The sequence below is a fragment of the Ranitomeya imitator genome, chromosome 9 (genome assembly GCF_032444005.1).
Source record: "Ranitomeya imitator isolate aRanImi1 chromosome 9, aRanImi1.pri, whole genome shotgun sequence".
Classification (NCBI taxonomy): domain Eukaryota; kingdom Metazoa; phylum Chordata; class Amphibia; order Anura; family Dendrobatidae; genus Ranitomeya; species Ranitomeya imitator.
In genome coordinates, this window is record NC_091290.1 from 155,942,297 (window position 1) to 155,962,324 (window position 20,028).

The following is a 20,028-nucleotide window of genomic DNA, read 5'->3' on the forward strand; positions in this document are numbered from 1 at the left end:
ATACAATTATTAGGTTCTGTAGAAGGACGTAGATCTGGGGATTTATTATGATGGAATATAGGCTGAACTGGATGGACAAATGTCTTTTTTAAGCCTTGCTAACTATGTTATTATGTAATAGCCACACCCCCACTCCAAAGCCACACCCCATACCAAAAGCTACATCCATGTACCAAAGCCACACACCCCATAAAGCCACACCCCATACCAGTCACTTCCCACACCAAAACCACACCCCCACACCAAAACCACACCCACAAAGCCACACTCCAATGCAAGGAAGCCACACCCTAAAGCAAGAAAGCCACATCCCCACAGCCCTGGAGGTCGCATAAGGCTGCTGTCGGAGGACAGTGCCCATTGTCATCAGGACCTGTAGATGACTATTCTGCTGACATCTACCATGCTGATATGTAAGCAGAATCTGTCACCATGATATTGATCCCCCATCTGAAAGCAGCACAATGTTCGGGTAGAGACTGATTCCAGCGATGTGTCAGTTATTGGGCTGCTTGATGCAGTTTTGATAAAATTCCTGTTTGCTCCAGATCTAGCAATGCTCTGAATGTTGAAATCTGTATAACCCCGCCCACACCACTGATTGGACAGTCTGTGAATAACCCCGCCCACACCACTGGTTGTCATTTTACTGCTTATGCACAGTGCACACAGTAAGCTGCCAACAATCAGTAGTGGGAGCGGCATTACACACCGCTGACAATGAGTAGTGGTGGCGGGATGACACACTGCTGACAATCAGTAGTGGTGGTGGGATTACACACCGCTGACAATCAGTAGTGGTGGCGGGATGACACACTGCTGACAATCAGTAGTGGTGGTGGGATTACACACTGCTGACAATCAGTAGTGGTGGCGGGATGACACACTGCTGACAATCAGTAGTGGTGGCGGGATGACACACTGCTGACAATCAGTAGTGGTGGCGGGATGACACACTGCTGACAATCAGTAGTGGTGGTGGGATGACACACTGCTGACAAAACCAGGGATTCAAGCTTGAGGAGGCTAATTTGCATATTCCAGGTGCCTTCTGGGAAAAGCGAAGAGTCTCCCTAAGCTAGAAGATCGTTGGGTACAGCCGGGACCAGCTGCTTGGAAAGCATCACCAAACCAGGGATTCAAGCTTGAGGAGGCTAATTTGCATATTCCAGGTGCCTTCTGGGAAAGGCGAAGAGTCTCCCTAAGCTAGAAGATCGTTGGGTACAGCCGGGACCAGCTGCTTGGAAAGCATCACCAAACCAGGGATTCAAGCTTGAGGAGGCTAATTTGCATATTCCAGGTGCCTTCTGGGAAAGCAAAGAGTCTCCCTAAGCTAGAAGATCGTTGGATACAGCCGGGACCAGCTGCTTGGAAAGCATCACCAAACCGCGCGCCTTATGGCGCGCAAATTTTTGCCTGTAGGTCATTATTGCAAGAGAGCTTGGCTGAGTAGATTACACAAGAAGTCAAACACACAGCAAGTCAGCAGGATCTAGGAGCAACATGGCAGATGTGACAACCTACATGGTGAGCTGCAGCATGTGCTACATGTTCACAGATCGACCAGAAGAAGAATCCAATTTCACCTGTCAGAAGTGTAGACTAGTGGCCCTTTTAGAAGAAAAGGTGCGGGGTCTGGAAGAAAGAATAGCAACTGTGAAACTCATCAAAGAGAATGAAGACTTTCTAGACAGAACAGAAGCATCTCTACTGGTCACAGAAGGTGCAAAAAGTGTCAGAGAACCTCCAAAAGCAGATGAGTGGAAGCATGTGACCAAAAGAAGCAAGAAGACCATGGAGAAATCACCAACCACACAACTGAAGAACCGATATCAAATCTTTGTAGAGGATGAAGATGGCACACCTAAGAATGAAGCAATACCAGCAAGCAAAAAAGAAAAGGGCACACAGCAACAAGTGACAGCAAAAAGTACAGCCAAGAAGCAACGAAGAGTGGTGGTGGTGGGAGACTCACTACTGAGAGGCACCGAAGCAGCCATCTGCAGACCGGACATAACTGCAAGAGAAGTATGCTGCCTTCCAGGTGCGATGATCAAGGATGTGACCGATAGGATACCAAAGCTCTTCAACTCCAAGGACGTCCACCCATTTCTTCTGATACATGTTGGCACCAATGACACGGCAAGGAAGGACCTACCGACAATCTGCAAGGACTTTGAAGAGTTGGGGAAGAAAGTAAAGGAACTGGATGCACAGGTAGTTTTTTCTTCTATGCTTCCAGTAGACGGGCATGGCACCAGGAGGTGGAACAGGATCCTTGATGCAAACAACTGGCTAAGACGATGGTGCAGACAACAAGGATTCGGATTCCTGGACCACGGTGTGAATTACTTGTACGATGGACTCCTCGCCAGAGATGGACTACACCTCAAGAAACCTGGGAAACACACATTCGCCAGAAGACTCGCTACACTCATCAAGAGGGCGTTAAACTAGAAGAAGAGGGGACGGGAAGAAAAACATTAGACTCGAACAAAGACGACCCAGGAAAACATACTCAGAAGGGAGGTAAGAACATTTCTAAAACAATCCACAGCGAGGAGATTGGAACAAAACAAAATCCTCTAAACTGCATGCTCGCACACGCCAGAAGCCTGACAAACAAGATAGAAGAACTAGAAGCAGAAATATCTACAGGTAACTTTGACATAGTGGGAATAACCGAGACATGGTTAGATGAAAGCTATGACTGGGCAGTTAACTTACAGGGTTACAGTCTGTTTAGAAAGGATCGTAAAAATCGGAGAGGAGGAGGGGTTTGTCTCTATGTAAAGTCTTGTCTAAAGTCCACTTTAAGGGAGGATATTAGCGAAGGAAATGAGGATGTCGAGTCCATATGGGTCGAAATTCATGGAGGGAAAAATGGTAACAAAATTCTCATTGGGGTCTGTTACAAACCCCCAAATATAACAGAAACCATGGAAAGTCTACTTCTAAAGCAGATAGATGAAGCTGCAACCCATAATGAGGTCCTGGTTATGGGGGATTTTAACTACCCGGATATTAACTGGGAAACAGAAACCTGTGAAACCCATAAAGGCAACAGGTTTCTGCTAATAACCAAGAAAAATTATCTTTCACAATTGGTGCAGAATCCAACCAGAGGAGCAGCACTTTTAGACCTAATACTATCTAATAGACCTGACAGAATAACAAATCTGCAGGTGGTCGGGCATCTAGGAAATAGCGACCACAATATTGTACAGTTTCACCTGTCTTTCACTAGGGGGACTTGTCAGGGAGTCACAAAAACACTGAACTTTAGGAAGGCAAAGTTTGACCAGCTTAGAGATGCCCTTAATCTGGTAGACTGGGACAATATCCTCAGAAATGAGAATACAGATAATAAATGGGAAATGTTTAAGAACATCCTAAATAGGCAGTGTAAGCGGTTTATACCTTGTGGGAATAAAAGGACTAGAAATAGGAAAAACCCAATGTGGCTAAACAAAGAAGTAAGACAGGCAATTAACAGTAAAAAGAAAGCATTTGCACTACTAAAGCAGGATGGCACCATTGAAGCTCTAAAAAACTATAGGGAGAAAAATACTTTATCTAAAAAACTAATTAAAGCTGCCAAAAAGGAAACAGAGAAGCACATTGCTAAGGAGAGTAAAACTAATCCCAAACTGTTCTTCAACTATATCAATAGTAAAAGAATAAAAACTGAAAATGTAGGCCCCTTAAAAAATAGTGAGGAAAGAATGGTTGTAGATGACGAGGAAAAAGCTAACATATTAAACACCTTCTTCTCCACGGTATTCACGGTGGAAAATGAAATGCTAGGTGAAATCCCAAGAAACAATGAAAACCCTATATTAAGGGTCACCAATCTAACCCAAGAAGAGGTGCGAAACCGGCTAAATAAGATTAAAATAGATAAATCTCCGGGTCCGGATGGCATACACCCACGAGTACTAAGAGAACTAAGTAATGTAATAGATAAACCATTATTTCTTATTTTTAGTGACTCTATAGCGACAGGGTCTGTTCCGCAGGACTGGCGCATAGCAAATGTGGTGCCAATATTCAAAAAGGGCTCTAAAAGTGAACCTGGAAATTATAGGCCAGTAAGTCTAACCTCTATTGTTGGTAAAATATTTGAAGGGTTTCTGAGGGATGTTATTCTGGATTATCTCAATGAGAATAACTGTTTAACTCCATATCAGCATGGGTTTATGAGAAATCGCTCCTGTCAAACCAATCTAATCAGTTTTTATGAAGAGGTAAGCTATAGACTGGACCACGGTGAGTCATTGGACGTGGTATATCTCGATTTTTCCAAAGCGTTTGATACCGTGCCGCACAAGAGGTTGGTACACAAAATGAGAATGCTTGGTCTGGGGGAAAATGTGTGTAAATGGGTTAGTAACTGGCTTAGTGATAGAAAGCAGAGGGTGGTTATAAATGGTATAGTCTCTAACTGGGTCGCTGTGACCAGTGGGGACCGCAGGGGTCAGTATTGGGACCTGTTCTCTTCAACATATTCATTAATGATCTGGTAGAAGGTTTACACAGTAAAATATCGATATTTGCAGATGATACAAAACTATGTAAAGCAGTTAATACAAGAGAAGATAGTATTCTGCTACAGATGGATCTGGATAAGTTGGAAACTTGGGCTGAAAGGTGGCAGATGAGGTTTAACAATGATAAATGTAAGGTTATACACATGGGAAGAGGGAATCAATATCACCATTACACACTGAACGGGAAACCACTGGGTAAATCTGACAGGGAGAAGGACTTGGGGATCCTAGTTAATGATAAACTTACCTGGAGCAGCCAGTGCCAGGCAGCAGCTGCCAAGGCAAACAGGATCATGGGGTGCATTAAAAGAGGTCTGGATACACATGATGAGAGCATTATACTGCCTCTGTACAAATCCCTAGTTAGACCGCACATGGAGTACTGTGTCCAGTTTTGGGCACCGGTGCTCAGGAAGGATATAATGGAACTAGAGAGAGTACAAAGGAGGGCAACAAAATTAATAAAGGGGATGGGAGAACTACAATACCCAGATAGATTAGCGAAATTAGGATTATTTAGTCTAGAAAAAAGACGACTGAGGGGCGATCTAATAACCATGTATAAGTATATAAGGGACAATACAAATATCTCGCTGAGGATCTGTTTATACCAAGGAAGGTGACGGGCACAAGGGGGCATTCTTTGCGTCTGGAGGAGAGAAGGTTTTTCCACCAACATAGAAGAGGATTCTTTACTGTTAGAGCAGTGAGAATCTGGAATTGCTTGCCTGAGGAGGTGGTGATGGCGAACTCAGTCGAGGGGTTCAAGAGAGGCCTGGATGTCTTCCTGGAGCAGAACAATATTGTATCATACAATTATTAGGTTCTGTAGAAGGACGTAGATCTGGGGATTTATTATGATGGAATATAGGCTGAACTGGATGGACAAATGTCTTTTTTCGGCCTTACTAACTATGTTACTATGTTAGTAGTGGTGGTGGGATGACACACTGCTGACAATCAGTAGTGGTGGTGGGATTACACACTGCTGACAATCAGTAGTGGTGGTGGGATTACACACTGCTGACAATCAGTAGTGGTGGTGGGATTACACACTGCTGACAATCAGTAGTGGTGGTGGGATTACACACTGCTGACAATCAGTAGTGGTGGCGGGATGACACACTGCTGACAATCAGTAGTAGTGGTGGGATTACACACTGCTGACAATCAGTAGTGAGGGTGGGGTTACACGCTGCTGACAATCAGTAGTGGTGGCGGGATGACACACTGCTGACAATCAGTAGTAGTGGTGGGATGACACACTGCTGACAATCAGTAGTGAGGGTGGGGTTACACGCTGCTGACAATCAGTAGTGGTGGCAGCTTTACACTGCGCTCCTGACTACCTGCTCTCAGAGTCAGGGGTAATCTCCCAGTGACAGATCTGTAATCTGATGGCGTCTATTGTCCGCTGTCATCTTCGTGTTCTGGGAGCAGGAACTTTATGGCTCTTGACGTGTTCCTATGTGTCAGTGAGATTGCCCAAGTGGCCCCAGACAACCCCGTTATTGCCCATGTGGCCCAGACTGGTGATGTGACAACCTAGCGATTGCCCATGTGGCCCCACACTGGTGGCGCAGTAATTCAGGTGGATGGGGGTCTTATCTCATCATGTTCCATCTGTCTCCCCAGGGCTGCAGTCTGCATCGCATCCCTCAGCGCCTCCATCTGGCCTCCCGTGTGAGAACTGCCCAGAGCCCCGGTGGTGAGTATCGCCCGCCCGTGGCTGTCAGGGAGGGGCCAAAGCTACACCGGCAGGTTAGATCACATTCCTCACATTACCTGTAAGCTCAGACATAACATGAGCTGAAGACGAGACCATCACCTGCAGCCGGAGGTGCTCCACCAGGTACAGCCCGGGCACACGGGTCACACAGAGCCAGGTACAGCGCCGGCACACGGGTCACACAGAGCCAGGTACAGCGCCGGCACACGGGTCACACAGAGCAGAGAATACCGCCAGCACACGGGCCACACAGAGCAGAGAATACCCCCAGCACACGGGCCACACAGAGCAGAGAATACCCCCAGCACACGGGCCACACAGAGCAAAGAATACCACCAGCACACGGGCCACACAGAGCAGAGAATACCCCCAGCACACGGGCCACACAGAGCAGAGAATACCACCAGCACACGGGCCACACAGAGCAGAGAATACCGCCAGCACACGGGCCACACAGAGCAGAGAATACCACCAGCACACGGGCCACACAGAGCAGAGAATACCCCCAGCACACGGGCCACACAGAGCAGAGAATACCACCAGCACACGGGCCACACAGAGCAGAGAATACCACCAGCACACGGGCCACACAGAGCAGAGAATACCCCCAGCACACGGGCCACACAGAGCAAAGAATACCCCCAGCACACGGGCCACACAGAGCAGAGAATACCACCAGCACACGGGCCACACAGAGCAGAGAATACCCCCAGCACACGGGCCACACAGAGCAGAGAATACCACCAGCACACGGGCCACACAGAGCAGAGAATACCACCAGCACACGGGCCACACAGAGCAGAGAATACCCCCAGCACACGGGCCACACAGAGCAAAGAATACCCCCAGCACACGGGCCACACAGAGCAGAGAATACCACCAGCACACGGGCCACACAGAGCAGAGAATACCACCAGCACACGGGCCACACAGAGCAAAGAATACCACCAGCACACGGGCCACACAGAGCAGAGAATACCGCCAGCACACGGGCCACACAGAGCAGAGAATACCCCCAGCACACGGGCCACACAGAGCAAAGAATACCACCAGCACACGGGTCACACAGAGCAGAGAATACCGCCAGCACACGGGCCACACAGAGCAGAGAATACCCCCAGCACACGGGCCACACAGAGCTGGGAATACCGCCAGCACACGGGCCACACAGAGCAAAGAATACCACCAGCACACGGGCCACACAGAGCAGAGAATACCGCCGGCACACGGGCCACACAGAGCAGAGAATACCGCCGGCACACGGGCCACACAGAGCAGAGAATACCCCTAGCACACGGGCCACACAGAGCAGAGAATACCGCCAGCACACGGGCCACATAGAGCAGAGAATACCACTAGCACACGGGCCACACAGAGCAGAGAATACCACTAGCACACGGGCCACACAGAGCAGAGAATACCGCCAGCACACGGGCCACACAGAGCAGAGAATACCACTAGCACACGGGCCACACAGAGCAGAGAATACCGCTAGCACACGGGCCACACAGAGCAGAGAATACCACTAGCACACGGGACATAACAGAGCAGAGAATACCGCCAGCACACGGGCCACACAGAGCAGAGAATACCACCAGCACACGGGCCACACAGAGCAGAGAATACCACTAGCACACGGGCCACACAGAGCAGAGAATACCACTAGCACACGGGCCACACAGAGCAGAGAATACCACTAGCACACGGGCCACACAGAGCAGAGAATACCACTAGCACACGGGCCACACAGAGCAGAGAATACCACTAGCACACGGGACATAACAGAGCAGAGAATACCGCCAGCACACGGGCCACACAGAGCAGAGAATACCGCCAGCACACGGGCCACACAGAGCAGAGAATACCACTAGCACACGGGCCACACAGAGCAGAGAATACCCCTAGCACACGGGCCACACAGAGCAGAGAATACCGCCGGCACACGGGCCACACAGAGCAGAGAATACCGCCAGCACACGGGCCACACAGAGCAGAGAATACCACTAGCACACGGGACATAACAGAGCAGAGAATACCGCCGGCACACGGGCCACACAGAGCAGAGAATACCGCTAGCACACGGGCCACACAGAGCAGGGAATACCACTAGCACACGGGCCACACAGAGCAGAGAATACCGCTAGCACACGGGCCACACAGAGCAGAGAATACCGCCAGCACACGGGCCACACAGAGCAGAGAATACCACCAGCACACGGGACATAACAGAGCAGAGAATACCGCCGGCACACGGGCCACACAGAGCAGAGAATACCGCTAGCACACGGGCCACACAGAGCAGGGAATACCGCTAGCACACGGGCCACACAGAGCAGAGAATACCGCCAGCACACGGGCCACACAGAGCAGAGAGTACCACTAGCACACGGGCCACACAGAGCAGGGAATACGACTAGCACACAGGCCACACAGAGCCGGGAAAACCGCCAGCACACGGACCACACAGAGCAGAGAATACCGCTAGCACACGGGCCACACAGAGCAGAGAATACCACTAGCACACGGGCCACACAGAGCAGAGAATACCGCCGGCACACGGGCCACACAGAGCAGAGAATACCGTTAGCACACGGGCCACACAGAGCAAAGAATACCACCAGCACACGGGTCACACAGAGCAGAGAATACCACTAGCACACGGGCCACACAGAGCAGAGAATACCGTTAGCACAAGGGCCACACAGAGCAAAGAATACCACCAGCACACGGGTCACACAGAGCAGAGAATACCACTAGCACACGGGCCACACAGAGCAGAGAATACCGCCGGCACACGGGCCACACAGAGCAGAGAATACCGTTAGCACACGGGCCACACAGAGCAAAGAATACCACCAGCACACGGACCACACAGAGCAGAGAATACCGCTAGCACACGGGCCACACAGAGCAGAGAATACCCCTAGCACACGGGCCACACAGAGCAGAGAATACCACTAGCACACGGGCCACACAGAGCAGAGAATACCACTAGCACACGGGCCACACAGAGCAGAGAATACCGCCAGCACACGGCTCACACAGAGCCAGGTACACCGCCAGCACATGGGCCACACAGAGCAGAGAATACCGCTAGCACACGGGCCACACAGAGCAGAGAACACCGCCAGCACACGGGCCACACAGAGCAGAGAATACCGCCAGCACACGGGCCACACGGAGCAGAGAATACCGCCAGCACACGGGCCACACAGAGCAGAGAATACCGCCAGCACACGGGCCACACAGAGCAGAGAATACCACCAGCACACGGGCCACACAGAGCAGAGAATACCGCTAGCACACGGGCCACACAGAGCAGAGAATACCCCTAGCACACGGGCCACACAGAGCAGAGAATACCGCCAGCACACGGGCCACACAGAGCTGGGAATACTGCTGGCACATGGGTAATAGTTGTTTTTGCTCCCTCCTCCCTGATGGGGGTAGAAGCTGTTGCCCCTCTTCCCAGATGGGGGCAGTAGCTGTCATCACCCCCTTCTCCCTGATGATGTAAGTAGCTGTCGCTGCCCCCTCCTCCCTGATGATGTAAGTAGCTGTCGCTGCCCCCTCCTCCCTGATGAAGGAAGTAGCTGTCGCTGCCCCCTCCTCCCTGATGATGGAAGTAGCTGTCGCTGCCCACTCCTCCCTGATGAAGGAAGTAGCTGTCGCTGCCCCCTCCTCCCTGATGATGGAAGTAGCTGTCGCTGCCCCCTCCACCCTGATGATGGAAGTAGCTGTCGCTGCCCACTCCTCCCTGATGATGGAAGTAGCTGTCGCTGCCCACTCCTCCCTGATGAAGGAAGTAGCTGTCGCTGCCCCCTCCTCCCTGATGATGGAAGTAGCTGTCGCTGCCCCCTCCACCCTGATGATGGAAGTAGCTGTCGCTGCCCCCTCCTCCCTGATGATGGAAGTAGCTGTCGCTGCCCCCTCCTCCCTGATGATGGAAGTAGCTGTCGCTGCCCCCTCCTCCCTGATGATGGAAGTAGCTGTCGCTGCCCCCTCCTCCCTGATGATGGAAGTAGCTGTCGCTGCCCCCTCCACCCTGATGATGGAAGTAGCTGTCGCTGCCCCCTCCTCCCTGATGATGGAAGTAGCTGTCGCTGCCCCCTCCTCCCTGATGATGGAAGTAGCTGTCGCTGCCCCCTCCTCCCTGATGATGGAAGTAGCTGTCGCTGCCCCCTCCTCCCTGATGATGGAAGTAGCTGTCGCTGCCCCCTCCTCCCTGATGTGGGTAGTAGTTGTGGTTGCTCCCGCCCCTGCTTCTCTTTCTCCCTCTCTTTGTCCTTCTCTCACTTTCCTGTCTAAAGTTTGTCATGGACCTGGCTGTGCTCTCTGTAACTTTGCTGGGATCTGCAGTGAAGGTGGGTGAGGGGCACAGGGCGACTCTCTGCCTGTGCAGGAGCTGGAAGGGTTAACAGCAGGACTTCTCTTAGGAATTCCAGCAGTTGAATGATTAACAATGCAAGAATGATTTCTACAGGAATGTGACCTTCTGGATAAGGAGAGAAGGCTGGGGGACAGTGAGGGTAGTAATGAGCGCAGGCTGGGGGACAGTGAGGGTAGTAATGAGCGCAGGCTGGGGGACAGTGAGGGTAGTAATGAGAGCAGACTGGGGGACAGTGAGGGTAGTAATGAGCGCAGGCTGGGGGCAGTGAGGGTAGTAATGAGAGCAGGCTGGGGGACAGTGAGGGTAGTAATGAGCGCAGGCTGGGGGACAGTGAGGGTAGTAATGAGCGCAGGCTGGGGGACAGTGAGGGTAGTAATGAGCGCAGGCTGGGGGCAGTGAGGGTAGTAATGAGCGCAGGCTGGGGGACAGTGAGGGCAGTAATGAGCGCAGGCTGGGGGGCAGTGAGGGCAGTAATGAGCGCAGGCTGGGGGACAGTGAGAGTAGTAATGAGAGCAGGCTGGGGGACAGTGAGAGTAGTAATGAGCGCAGGCTGGGGGACAGTGAGGGTAGTAATGAGGGCAGGCTGGGGACAGTGAGAGTAGTAATGAGCGCAGGCTGGGGGACAGTGAGGGTAGTAATGAGCGCAGGCTGGGGGACAGTGAGGGTAGTAATGAGCGCAGGCTGGGGGACAGTGAGGGTAGTAATGAGCGCAGGCTGGGGACAGTGAGGGTAGTAATGAGAGCAGGCTGGGGGACAGTGAGGGTAGTAATGAGAGCAGGCTGGGGGACAGTGAGGGTAGTAATGAGAGCAGGCTGGGGGGCAGTGAGGGTAGTAATGAGCGCAGGCTGGGGGGCAGTGAGGGTAGTAATGAGAGCAGGCTGGGGGACAGTGAGGGTAGTAATGAGCGCAGGCTGGGGGACAGTGAGGGTAGTAATGGGAGCAGGCTGGGGGACAGTGAGGGTAGTAATGAGCGCAGGCTGGGGGACAGTGAGGGTAGTAATGAGAGCAGGCTGGGGGGCAGTGAGGGTAGTAATGAGCGCAGGCTGGGGGGCAGTGAGGGTAGTAATGAGAGCAGGCTGGGGGACAGTGAGGGTAGTAATGAGCGCAGGCTGGGGGACAGTGAGGGTAGTAATGGGAGCAGGCTGGGGGGCAGTGAGGGTAGTAATGAGAGCAGGCTGGGGGGTAGTGAGGGTAGTAATGAGGGCAGGCTGGGGGACAGTGAGGGTAGTAATGAGTGCAGGCTGGGGGGCAGTGAGGGTAGTAATGAGCGCAGGCTGGGGGACAGTGAGGGTAGTAATGAGAGCAGGCTGGGGGGCAGTGAGGGTAGTAATGAGCGCAGGCTGGGGGACAGTGAGGGTAGTAATGAGCGCAGGCTGGGGGACAGTGAGGGTAGTAATGAGCGCAGGCTGGGGGGCAGTGAGGGTAGTAATGAGCGCAGGCTGGGGGCAGTGAAGGTAGTAATGAGCGCAGGCTGGGGGCAGTGAGAGTAGTAATGAGAGCAGGCTGGGGGCAGTGAAGGTAGTAATGAGAACAGGCTGGGGGGCAGTGAGGGTAGTAATGAGAGCAGGCTGGGGGGCAGTGAGGGTAGTAATGAGCGCAGGCTGGGGGGCAGTGAGGGTAGTAATGAGCGCAGGCTGGGGGCAGTGAGGGTAGTAATGAGGGCAGGCTGGGGGCAGTGAAGGTAGTAATGAGCGCAGGCTGGGGGCAGTGAGAGTAGTAATGAGAGCAGGCTGGGGGCAGTGAAGGTAGTAATGAGAACAGGCTGGGGGACAGTGAGGGTAGTAATGAGCGCAGGCTGGGGGCAGTGAGGGTAGTAATGAGCGCAGGCTGGGGGCAGTGAGAGTAGTAATGAGAGCAGGCTGGGGGCAGTGAGGTTAGTAATGAGAACAGGCTGGGGGGCAGTGAGGGTAGTAATGAGAGCAGGCTGGGGGGCAGTGAGGGTAGTAATGAGCGCAGGCTGGGGGCAGTGAGGGTAGTAATGAGGGCAGGCTGGGGGGCAGTGAGGGTAGTAATGAGAGCAGGCTGGGGGCAGTGAGGGTAGTAATGAGAGCAGGCTGGGGGCAGTGAGGGTAGTAAGGAGAGCAGGCTGGGGGGCAGTGAGGGTAGTAATGAGCGCAGGCTGGGGGCAGTGAGGGTAGTAATGAGAGCAGGCTGGGGGGCAGTGAGGGTAGTAATGAGAGCAGGCTGGGGGACAGTGAGGGTAGTAATGAGAGCAGGCTGGGGGACAGTGAGGGTAGTAATGAGAGCAGGCTGGGGGGTAGTGAGGGTAGTAATGAGGGCAGGCTGGGGGGCAGTGAGGGTAGTAATGAGGGCAGGCTGGGGGGTAGTGAGGGTAGTAATGAGAGCAGGCTGGGGACAGTGAGGGTAGTAATGAGCGCAGGCTGGGGGGCAGTGAGGGTAGTAATGAGCGCAGGCTGGGGGACAGTGAGGGTAGTAATGAGAGCAGGCTGGGGGGCAGTGAGGGTAGTAATGAACGCAGGCTGGGGGACAGTGAGGGTAGTAATGAGCGCAGGCTGGGGGACAGTGAGGGTAGTAATGGGAGCAGGCTGGGGGGCAGTGAGGGTAGTAATGAGAGCAGGCTGGGGGTAGTGAGGGTAGTAATGAGGGCAGGCTGGGGGCAGTGAGGGTAGTAATGAGAGCAGGCTGGGGGACAGTGAGGGTAGTAATGAGGGCAGGCTGGGGGCAGTGAGGGTAGTAATGAGGGCAGGCTGGGGGGTAGTGAGGGTAGTAATGAGGGCAGGCTGGGGGCAGTGAGGGTAGTAATGAGCGCAGGCTGGGGGCAGTGAGGGTAGTAATGAGCGCAGGCTGGGGGACAGTGAGGGTAGTAATGAGCGCAGGCTGGGGGGCAGTGAGGGCAGTAATGAGCGCAGGCTGGGGGCAGTGAAGGTAGTAATGAGCGCAGGCTGGGGGGCAGTGAGGGTAGTAATGAGAGCAGGCTGGGGGCAGTGAGGGTAGTAATGAACGCAGGCTGGGGGACAGTGAGGGTAGTAATGAGAGCAGGCTGGGGGCAGTGAGGGTAGTAATGAACGCAGGCTGGGGGACAGTGAGGGTAGTAATGAGAGCAGGCTGGGGGACAGTGAGGGTAGTAATGAGGGCAGGCTGGGGGACAGTGAGGGTAGTAATGAGGGCAGGCTGGGGGGCAGTGAGGGTAGTAATGAGAGCAGGCTGGGGGGTAGTGAGGGTAGTAATGAGGGCAGGCTGGGGGCAGTGAGGGTAGTAATGAGGGCAGGCTGGGGGGTAGTGAGGGTAGTAATGAGGGCAGGCTGGGGGCAGTGAGGGTAGTAATGAGGGCAGGCTGGGGGCAGTGAGGGTAGTAATGAGGGCAGGCTGGGGGACAGTGAGGGTAGTAATGAGCGCAGGCTGGGGGCAGTGAGGGTAGTAATGAGGGCAGGCTGGGGGACAGTGAGGGTAGTAATGAGGGCAGGCTGGGGGACAGTGAGGGTAGTAATGAGAGCAGGCTGGGGGGTAGTGAGGGTAGTAATGAGGGCAGGCTGGGGGACAGTGAGGGTAGTAATGAGAGCAGGCTGGGGGGTAGTGAGGGTAGTAATGAGGGCAGGCTGGGGGACAGTGAGGGTAGTAATGAGGGCAGGCTGGGGGACAGTGAGGGTAGTAATGAGAGCAGGCTGGGGGGTAGTGAGGGTAGTAATGAGGGCAGGCTGGGGGACAGTGAGGGTAGTAATGAGGGCAGGCTGGGGGACAGTGAGGGTAGTAATGAGAGCAGGCTGGGGGGTAGTGAGGGTAGTAATGAGGGCAGGCTGGGGGACAGTGAGGGTAGTAATGAGGGCAGGCTGGGGGACAGTGAGGGTAGTAATGAGAGCAGGCTGGGGGGTAGTGAGGGTAGTAATGAGGGCAGGCTGGGGGACAGTGAGGGTAGTAATGAGCGCAGGCTGGGGGACAGTGAGGGTAGTAATAAGTACAAGCACAGATTCCTCTGTGCTCATGAGAATGGCATCTGTTTCCTTGTTGACGATCCCAGTTATTCCTTCCTGTGAGGTCAGATACCAGATACTGAGGACAGCAAACAATTCAATAATTCTGCTAGTCTGTATATCGTGTATAGGTTCTGGGTGGGAGGTGTCCGTATATCGTGTATAGGTTCTGGGTGGGAGGTGTCTGTATATCCTGTATAGGTTCTGGGTGGGCGGTGTCTGTATATCGTGTATAGGTTCTGGGTGGGCGGTGTCTGTATATAGTGTATAGGTTCTGGGTGGGCGGTGTCTGTATATCCTGTATAGGTTCTGGGTGGGCGGTGTCTGTATATCGTGTATAGGTTCTGGGTGGGCGGTGTCTGTATATCCTGTATAGGTTCTGGGTGGGCGGTGTCTGTATATCGTGTATAGGTTCTGGGTGGGCGGTGTCTGTATATCGTGTATAGGTTCTGGGTGGGCGGTGTCTGTATATCCTGTATAGGTTCTGGGTGGGCGGTGTCTGTATATCCTGTATAGGTTCTGGGTGGGCGGTGTCTGTATATCGTGTATAGGTTCTGGGTGGGCGGTGTCTGTATATCCTGTATAGGTTCTGGGTGGGCGGTGTCTGTATATCGTGTAAAGGTTCTGGGTGGGCGGTGTCTGTATATCCTGTATAGGTTCTGGGTGGGCGGTGTCTGTATATCGTGTATAGGTTCTGGGTGGGCGGTGTCTGTATATCCTGTATAGGTTCTGGGTGGGCGGTGTCTGTATATCCTGTATAGGTTCTGGGTGGGCGGTGTCTGTATATAGTGTATAGGTTATGGGTGGGCGGTGTCTGTATATCGTGTATAGGTTCTGGGTGGGCGGTGTCTGTATATCCTGTATAGGTTCTGGGTGGGCGGTGTCTGTATATCCTGTATAGGTTCTGGGTGGGCGGTGTCTGTATATATATCGTGTATAGGTTCTGGGTGGGCGGTGTCTGTATATCATGTATAGGTTCTGGGTGGGCGGTGTCTGTATATCCTGTATAGGTTCTGGGTGGGCGGTGTCTGTATATCCTGTATAGGTTCTGGGTGGGCGGTGTCTGTATATCGTGTATAGGTTCTGGGTGGGCGGTGTCTGTATATATATCGTGTATAGGTTCTGGGTGGGCGGTGTCTGTATATCATGTATAGGTTCTGGGTGGGCGGTGTCTGTATATCCTGTATAGGTTCTGGGTGGGCGGTGTCTGTATATCCTGTATAGGTTCTGGGTGGGCGGTGTCTGTATATAGTGTATAGGTTCTGGGTGGGCGGTGTCTGTATATATATCGTGTATAGGTTCTGGGTGGGCGGTGTCTGTATATCCTGTATAGGTTCTGGGTGGGCGGTGTCTGTATATCCTGTATAGGTTCTGGGTGGGCGGTGTCTGTATATCGTGTATAGGTTCTGGGTGGGCGGTGTCTGTATATCGTGTATAGGTTCTGGGTGGGCGGTGTCTGTATATCGTGTATAGGTTCTGGGTGGGCGGTGTCTGTATATCGTGTATAGGTTCTGGGTGGGCGGTGTCTGTATATCCTGTATAGGTTCTGGGTGGGCGGTGTCTGTATATCCTGTATAGGTTCTGGGTGGGCGGTGTCTGTATATCGTGTATAGGTTCTGGGTGGGCGGTGTCTGTATATCGTGTATAGGTTCTGGGTGGGCGGTGTCTGTATATCGTGTATAGGTTCTGGGTGGGCGGTGTCTGTATATCCTGTATAGGTTCTGGGTGGGCGGTGTCTGTATATCATGTATAGGTTCTGGGTGGGCGGTGTCTGTATATAGTGTATAGGTTCTGGGTGGGCGGTGTCTGTATATATATCGTGTATAGGTTCTGGGTGGGCGGTGTCTGTATATCGTGTATAGGTTCTGGGTGGGCGGTGTCTGTATATCGTGTATAGGTTCTGGGTGGGCGGTGTCTGTATATCGTGTATAGGTTCTGGGTGGGCGGTGTCTGTATATCGTGTATAGGTTCTGGGTGGGCGGTGTCTGTATATCGTGTATAGGTTCTGGGTGGGCGGTGTCTGTATATCGTGTATAGGTTCTGGGTGGGCGGTGTCTGTATATCGTGTATAGGTTCTGGGTGGGCGGTGTCCGTATATCCTGTATAGGTTCTGGGTGGGCGGTGTCCGTATATCGTGTATAGGTTCTGGGTGGGCGGTGTCCGTATATCGTGTATAGGTTCTGGGTGGGCGGTGTCCGTATATCGTGTATAGGTTCTGGGTGGGCGGTGTCCGTATATCGTGTATAGGTTCTGGGTGGGCGGTGTCCGTATATCGTGTATAGGTTCTGGGTGGGCGGTGTCCGTATATCGTGTATAGGTTCTGGGTGGGCGGTGTCCGTATATCGTGTATAGGTTCTGGGTGGGCGGTGTCCGTATATCGTGTATAGGTTCTGGGTGGGCGGTGTCTGTATATCATGTATAGGTTCTGGGTGGGCGGTGTCTGTATATATATCGTGTATAGGTTCTGGGTGGGCGGTGTCTGTATATCGTGTATAGGTTCTGGGTGGGCGGTGTCTGTATATATATCGTGTATAGGTTCTGGGTGGGCGGTGTCTGTATATCGTGTATAGGTTCTGGGTGGGCGGTGTCCGTATATCGTGTATAGGTTCTGGGTGGGCGGTGTCTGTATATCGTGTATAGGTTCTGGGTGGGCGGTGTCTGTATATATATCGTGTATAGGTTCTGGGTGGGCGGTGTCCGTATATCATGTATAGGTTCTGGGTGGGCGGTGTCCGTATATCGTGTATAGGTTCTGGGTGGGCGGTGTCTGTATATCATGTATAGGTTCTGGGTGGGCGGTGTCTGTATATCCTGTATAGGTTCTGGGTGGGCGGTGTCTGTATATCCTGTATAGGTTCTGGGTGGGCGGTGTCTGTATATCGTGTATAGGTTCTGGGTGGGCGGTGTCTGTATATATATCGTGTATAGGTTCTGGGTGGGCGGTGTCTGTATATCGTGTATAGGTTCTGGGTGGGCGGTGTCTGTATATCATGTATAGGTTCTGGGTGGGAGGTGTCTGTATATCGTGTATAGGTTCTGGGTGGGCGGTGTCTGTATATCATGTATAGGTTCTGGGTGGGCGGTGTCTGTATATCGTGTATAGGTTCTGGGTGGGCGGTGTCTGTATATCATGTATAGGTTCTGGGTGGGCGGTGTCTGTATATATATCGTGTATAGGTTCTGGGTGGGCGGTGTCTGTATATCGTGTATAGGTTCTGGGTGGGCGGTGTCTGTATATCGTGTATAGGTTCTGGGTGGGCGGTGTCTGTATATATATCGTGTATAGGTTCTGGGTGGGCGGTGTCTGTATATCCTGTATAGGTTCTGGGTGGGCGGTGTCTGTATATCCTGTATAGGTTCTGGGTGGGCGGTGTCTGTATATCGTGTATAGGTTCTGGGTGGGCGGTGTCTGTATATATATCGTGTATAGGTTCTGGGTGGGCGGTGTCTGTATATCGTGTATAGGTTCTGGGTGGGCGGTGTCTGTATATCGTGTATAGGTTCTGGGTGGGCGGTGTCTGTATATATATCGTGTATAGGTTCTGGGTGGGCGGTGTCTGTATATCATGTATAGGTTCTGGGTGGGCGGTGTCTGTATATCGTGTATAGGTTCTGGGTGGGCGGTGTCTGTATATCCTGTATAGGTTCTGGGTGGGCGGTGTCTGTATATCGTGTATAGGTTCTGGGTGGGCGGTGTCTGTATATCCTGTATAGGTTCTGGGTGGGCGGTGTCTGTATATCCTGTATAGGTTCTGGGTGGGCGGTGTCTGTATATAGTGTATAGGTTCTGGGTGGGCGGTGTCTGTATATCCTGTATAGGTTCTGGGTGGGCGGTGTCTGTATATCCTGTATAGGTTCTGGGTGGGCGGTGTCTGTATATATATCGTGTATAGGTTCTGGGTGGGCGGTGTCTGTATATAGTGTATAGGTTCTGGGTGGGCGGTGTCTGTATATCGTGTATAGGTTCTGGGTGGGCGGTGTCTGTATATATATCGTGTATAGGTTCTGGGTGGGCGGTGTCTGTATATCCTGTATAGGTTCTGGGTGGGCGGTGTCTGTATATCATGTATAGGTTCTGGGTGGGAGGTGTCTGTATATCGTGTATAGGTTCTGGGTGGGCGGTGTCTGTATATCGTGTATAGGTTCTGGGTGGGCGGTGTCTGTATATCCTGTATAGGTTCTGGGTGGGCGGTGTCTGTATATCCTGTATAGGTTCTGGGTGGGCGGTGTCTGTATATCGTGTATAGGTTCTGGGTGGGCGGTGTCTGTATATCCTGTATAGGTTCTGGGTGGGCGGTGTCTGTATATCCTGTATAGGTTCTGGGTGGGCGGTGTCTGTATATCCTGTATAGGTTCTGGGTGGGCGGTGTCTGTATATCCTGTATAGGTTCTGGGTGGGCGGTGTCTGTATATCCTGTATAGGTTCTGGGTGGGCGGTGTCTGTATATAGTGTATAGGTTCTGGGTGGGCGGTGTCTGTATATCCTGTATAGGTTCTGGGTGGGCGGTGTCTGTATATATATCGTGTATAGGTTCTGGGTGGGCGGTGTCTGTATATCCTGTATAGGTTCTGGGTGGGCGGTGTCTGTATATCGTGTATAGGTTCTGGGTGGGCGGTGTCTGTATATCCTGTATAGGTTCTGGGTGGGCGGTGTCTGTATATCCTGTATAGGTTCTGGGTGGGCGGTGTCTGTATATCCTGTATAGGTTCTGGGTGGGCGGTGTCTGTATATCCTGTATAGGTTCTGGGTGGGCGGTGTCTGTATATCCTGTATAGGTTCTGGGTGGGCGGTGTCTGTATATCCTGTATAGGTTCTGGGTGGGCGGTGTCTGTATATCCTGTATAGGTTCTGGGTGGGCGGTGTCTGTATATCCTGTATAGGTTCTGGGTGGGCGGTGTCTGTATATAGTGTATAGGTTCTGGGTGGGCGGTGTCTGTATATCCTGTATAGGTTCTGGGTGGGCGGTGTCTGTATATCCTGTATAGGTTCTGGGTGGGCGGTGTCTGTATATCGTGTATAGGTTCTGGGTGGGCGGTGTCTGTATATCCTGTATAGGTTCTGGGTGGGCGGTGTCTGTATATCCTGTATAGGTTCTGGGTGGGCGGTGTCTGTATATCCTGTATAGGTTCTGGGTGGGCGGTGTCTGTATATCCTGTATAGGTTCTGGGTGGGCGGTGTCTGTATATCCTGTATAGGTTCTGGGTGGGCGGTGTCTGTATATCCTGTATAGGTTCTGGGTGGGCGGTGTCTGTATATCCTGTATAGGTTCTGGGTGGGCGGTGTCTGTATATCCTGTATAGGTTCTGGGTGGGCGGTGTCTGTATATCCTGTATAGGTTCTGGGTGGGCGGTGTCTGTATATCCTGTATAGGTTCTGGGTGGGCGGTGTCTGTATATCCTGTATAGGTTCTGGGTGGGCGGTGTCTGTAT

At 52.5% G+C, this 20,028-nt stretch overlaps 1 protein-coding gene across 3 annotated transcripts in view; it reads left to right on the forward strand.

The window, feature by feature from the left end:
• Positions 1–6,328: 6,328 nt before the first annotated feature.
• Positions 6,329–20,028, forward strand: part of KIFC3 (kinesin family member C3) — a 33,132-nt gene continuing 19,432 nt past the window's right edge. Inside the window, exon 1 of one of the 3 annotated variants that reach the window (XM_069739595.1) lies at positions 6,329–6,402. Coding sequence is in view for 1 of the 3 variants with exons in the window: in XM_069739594.1 (XP_069595695.1) it covers positions 10,436–10,643 (208 nt within the window). In the remaining 2 variants the exon portion in view is untranslated. Of the gene's footprint in view, positions 6,471–10,434; positions 10,644–20,028 lie in introns of those variants that run through there. The other 2 variants (XM_069739596.1, XM_069739594.1) reach the window with 2 other exon arrangements.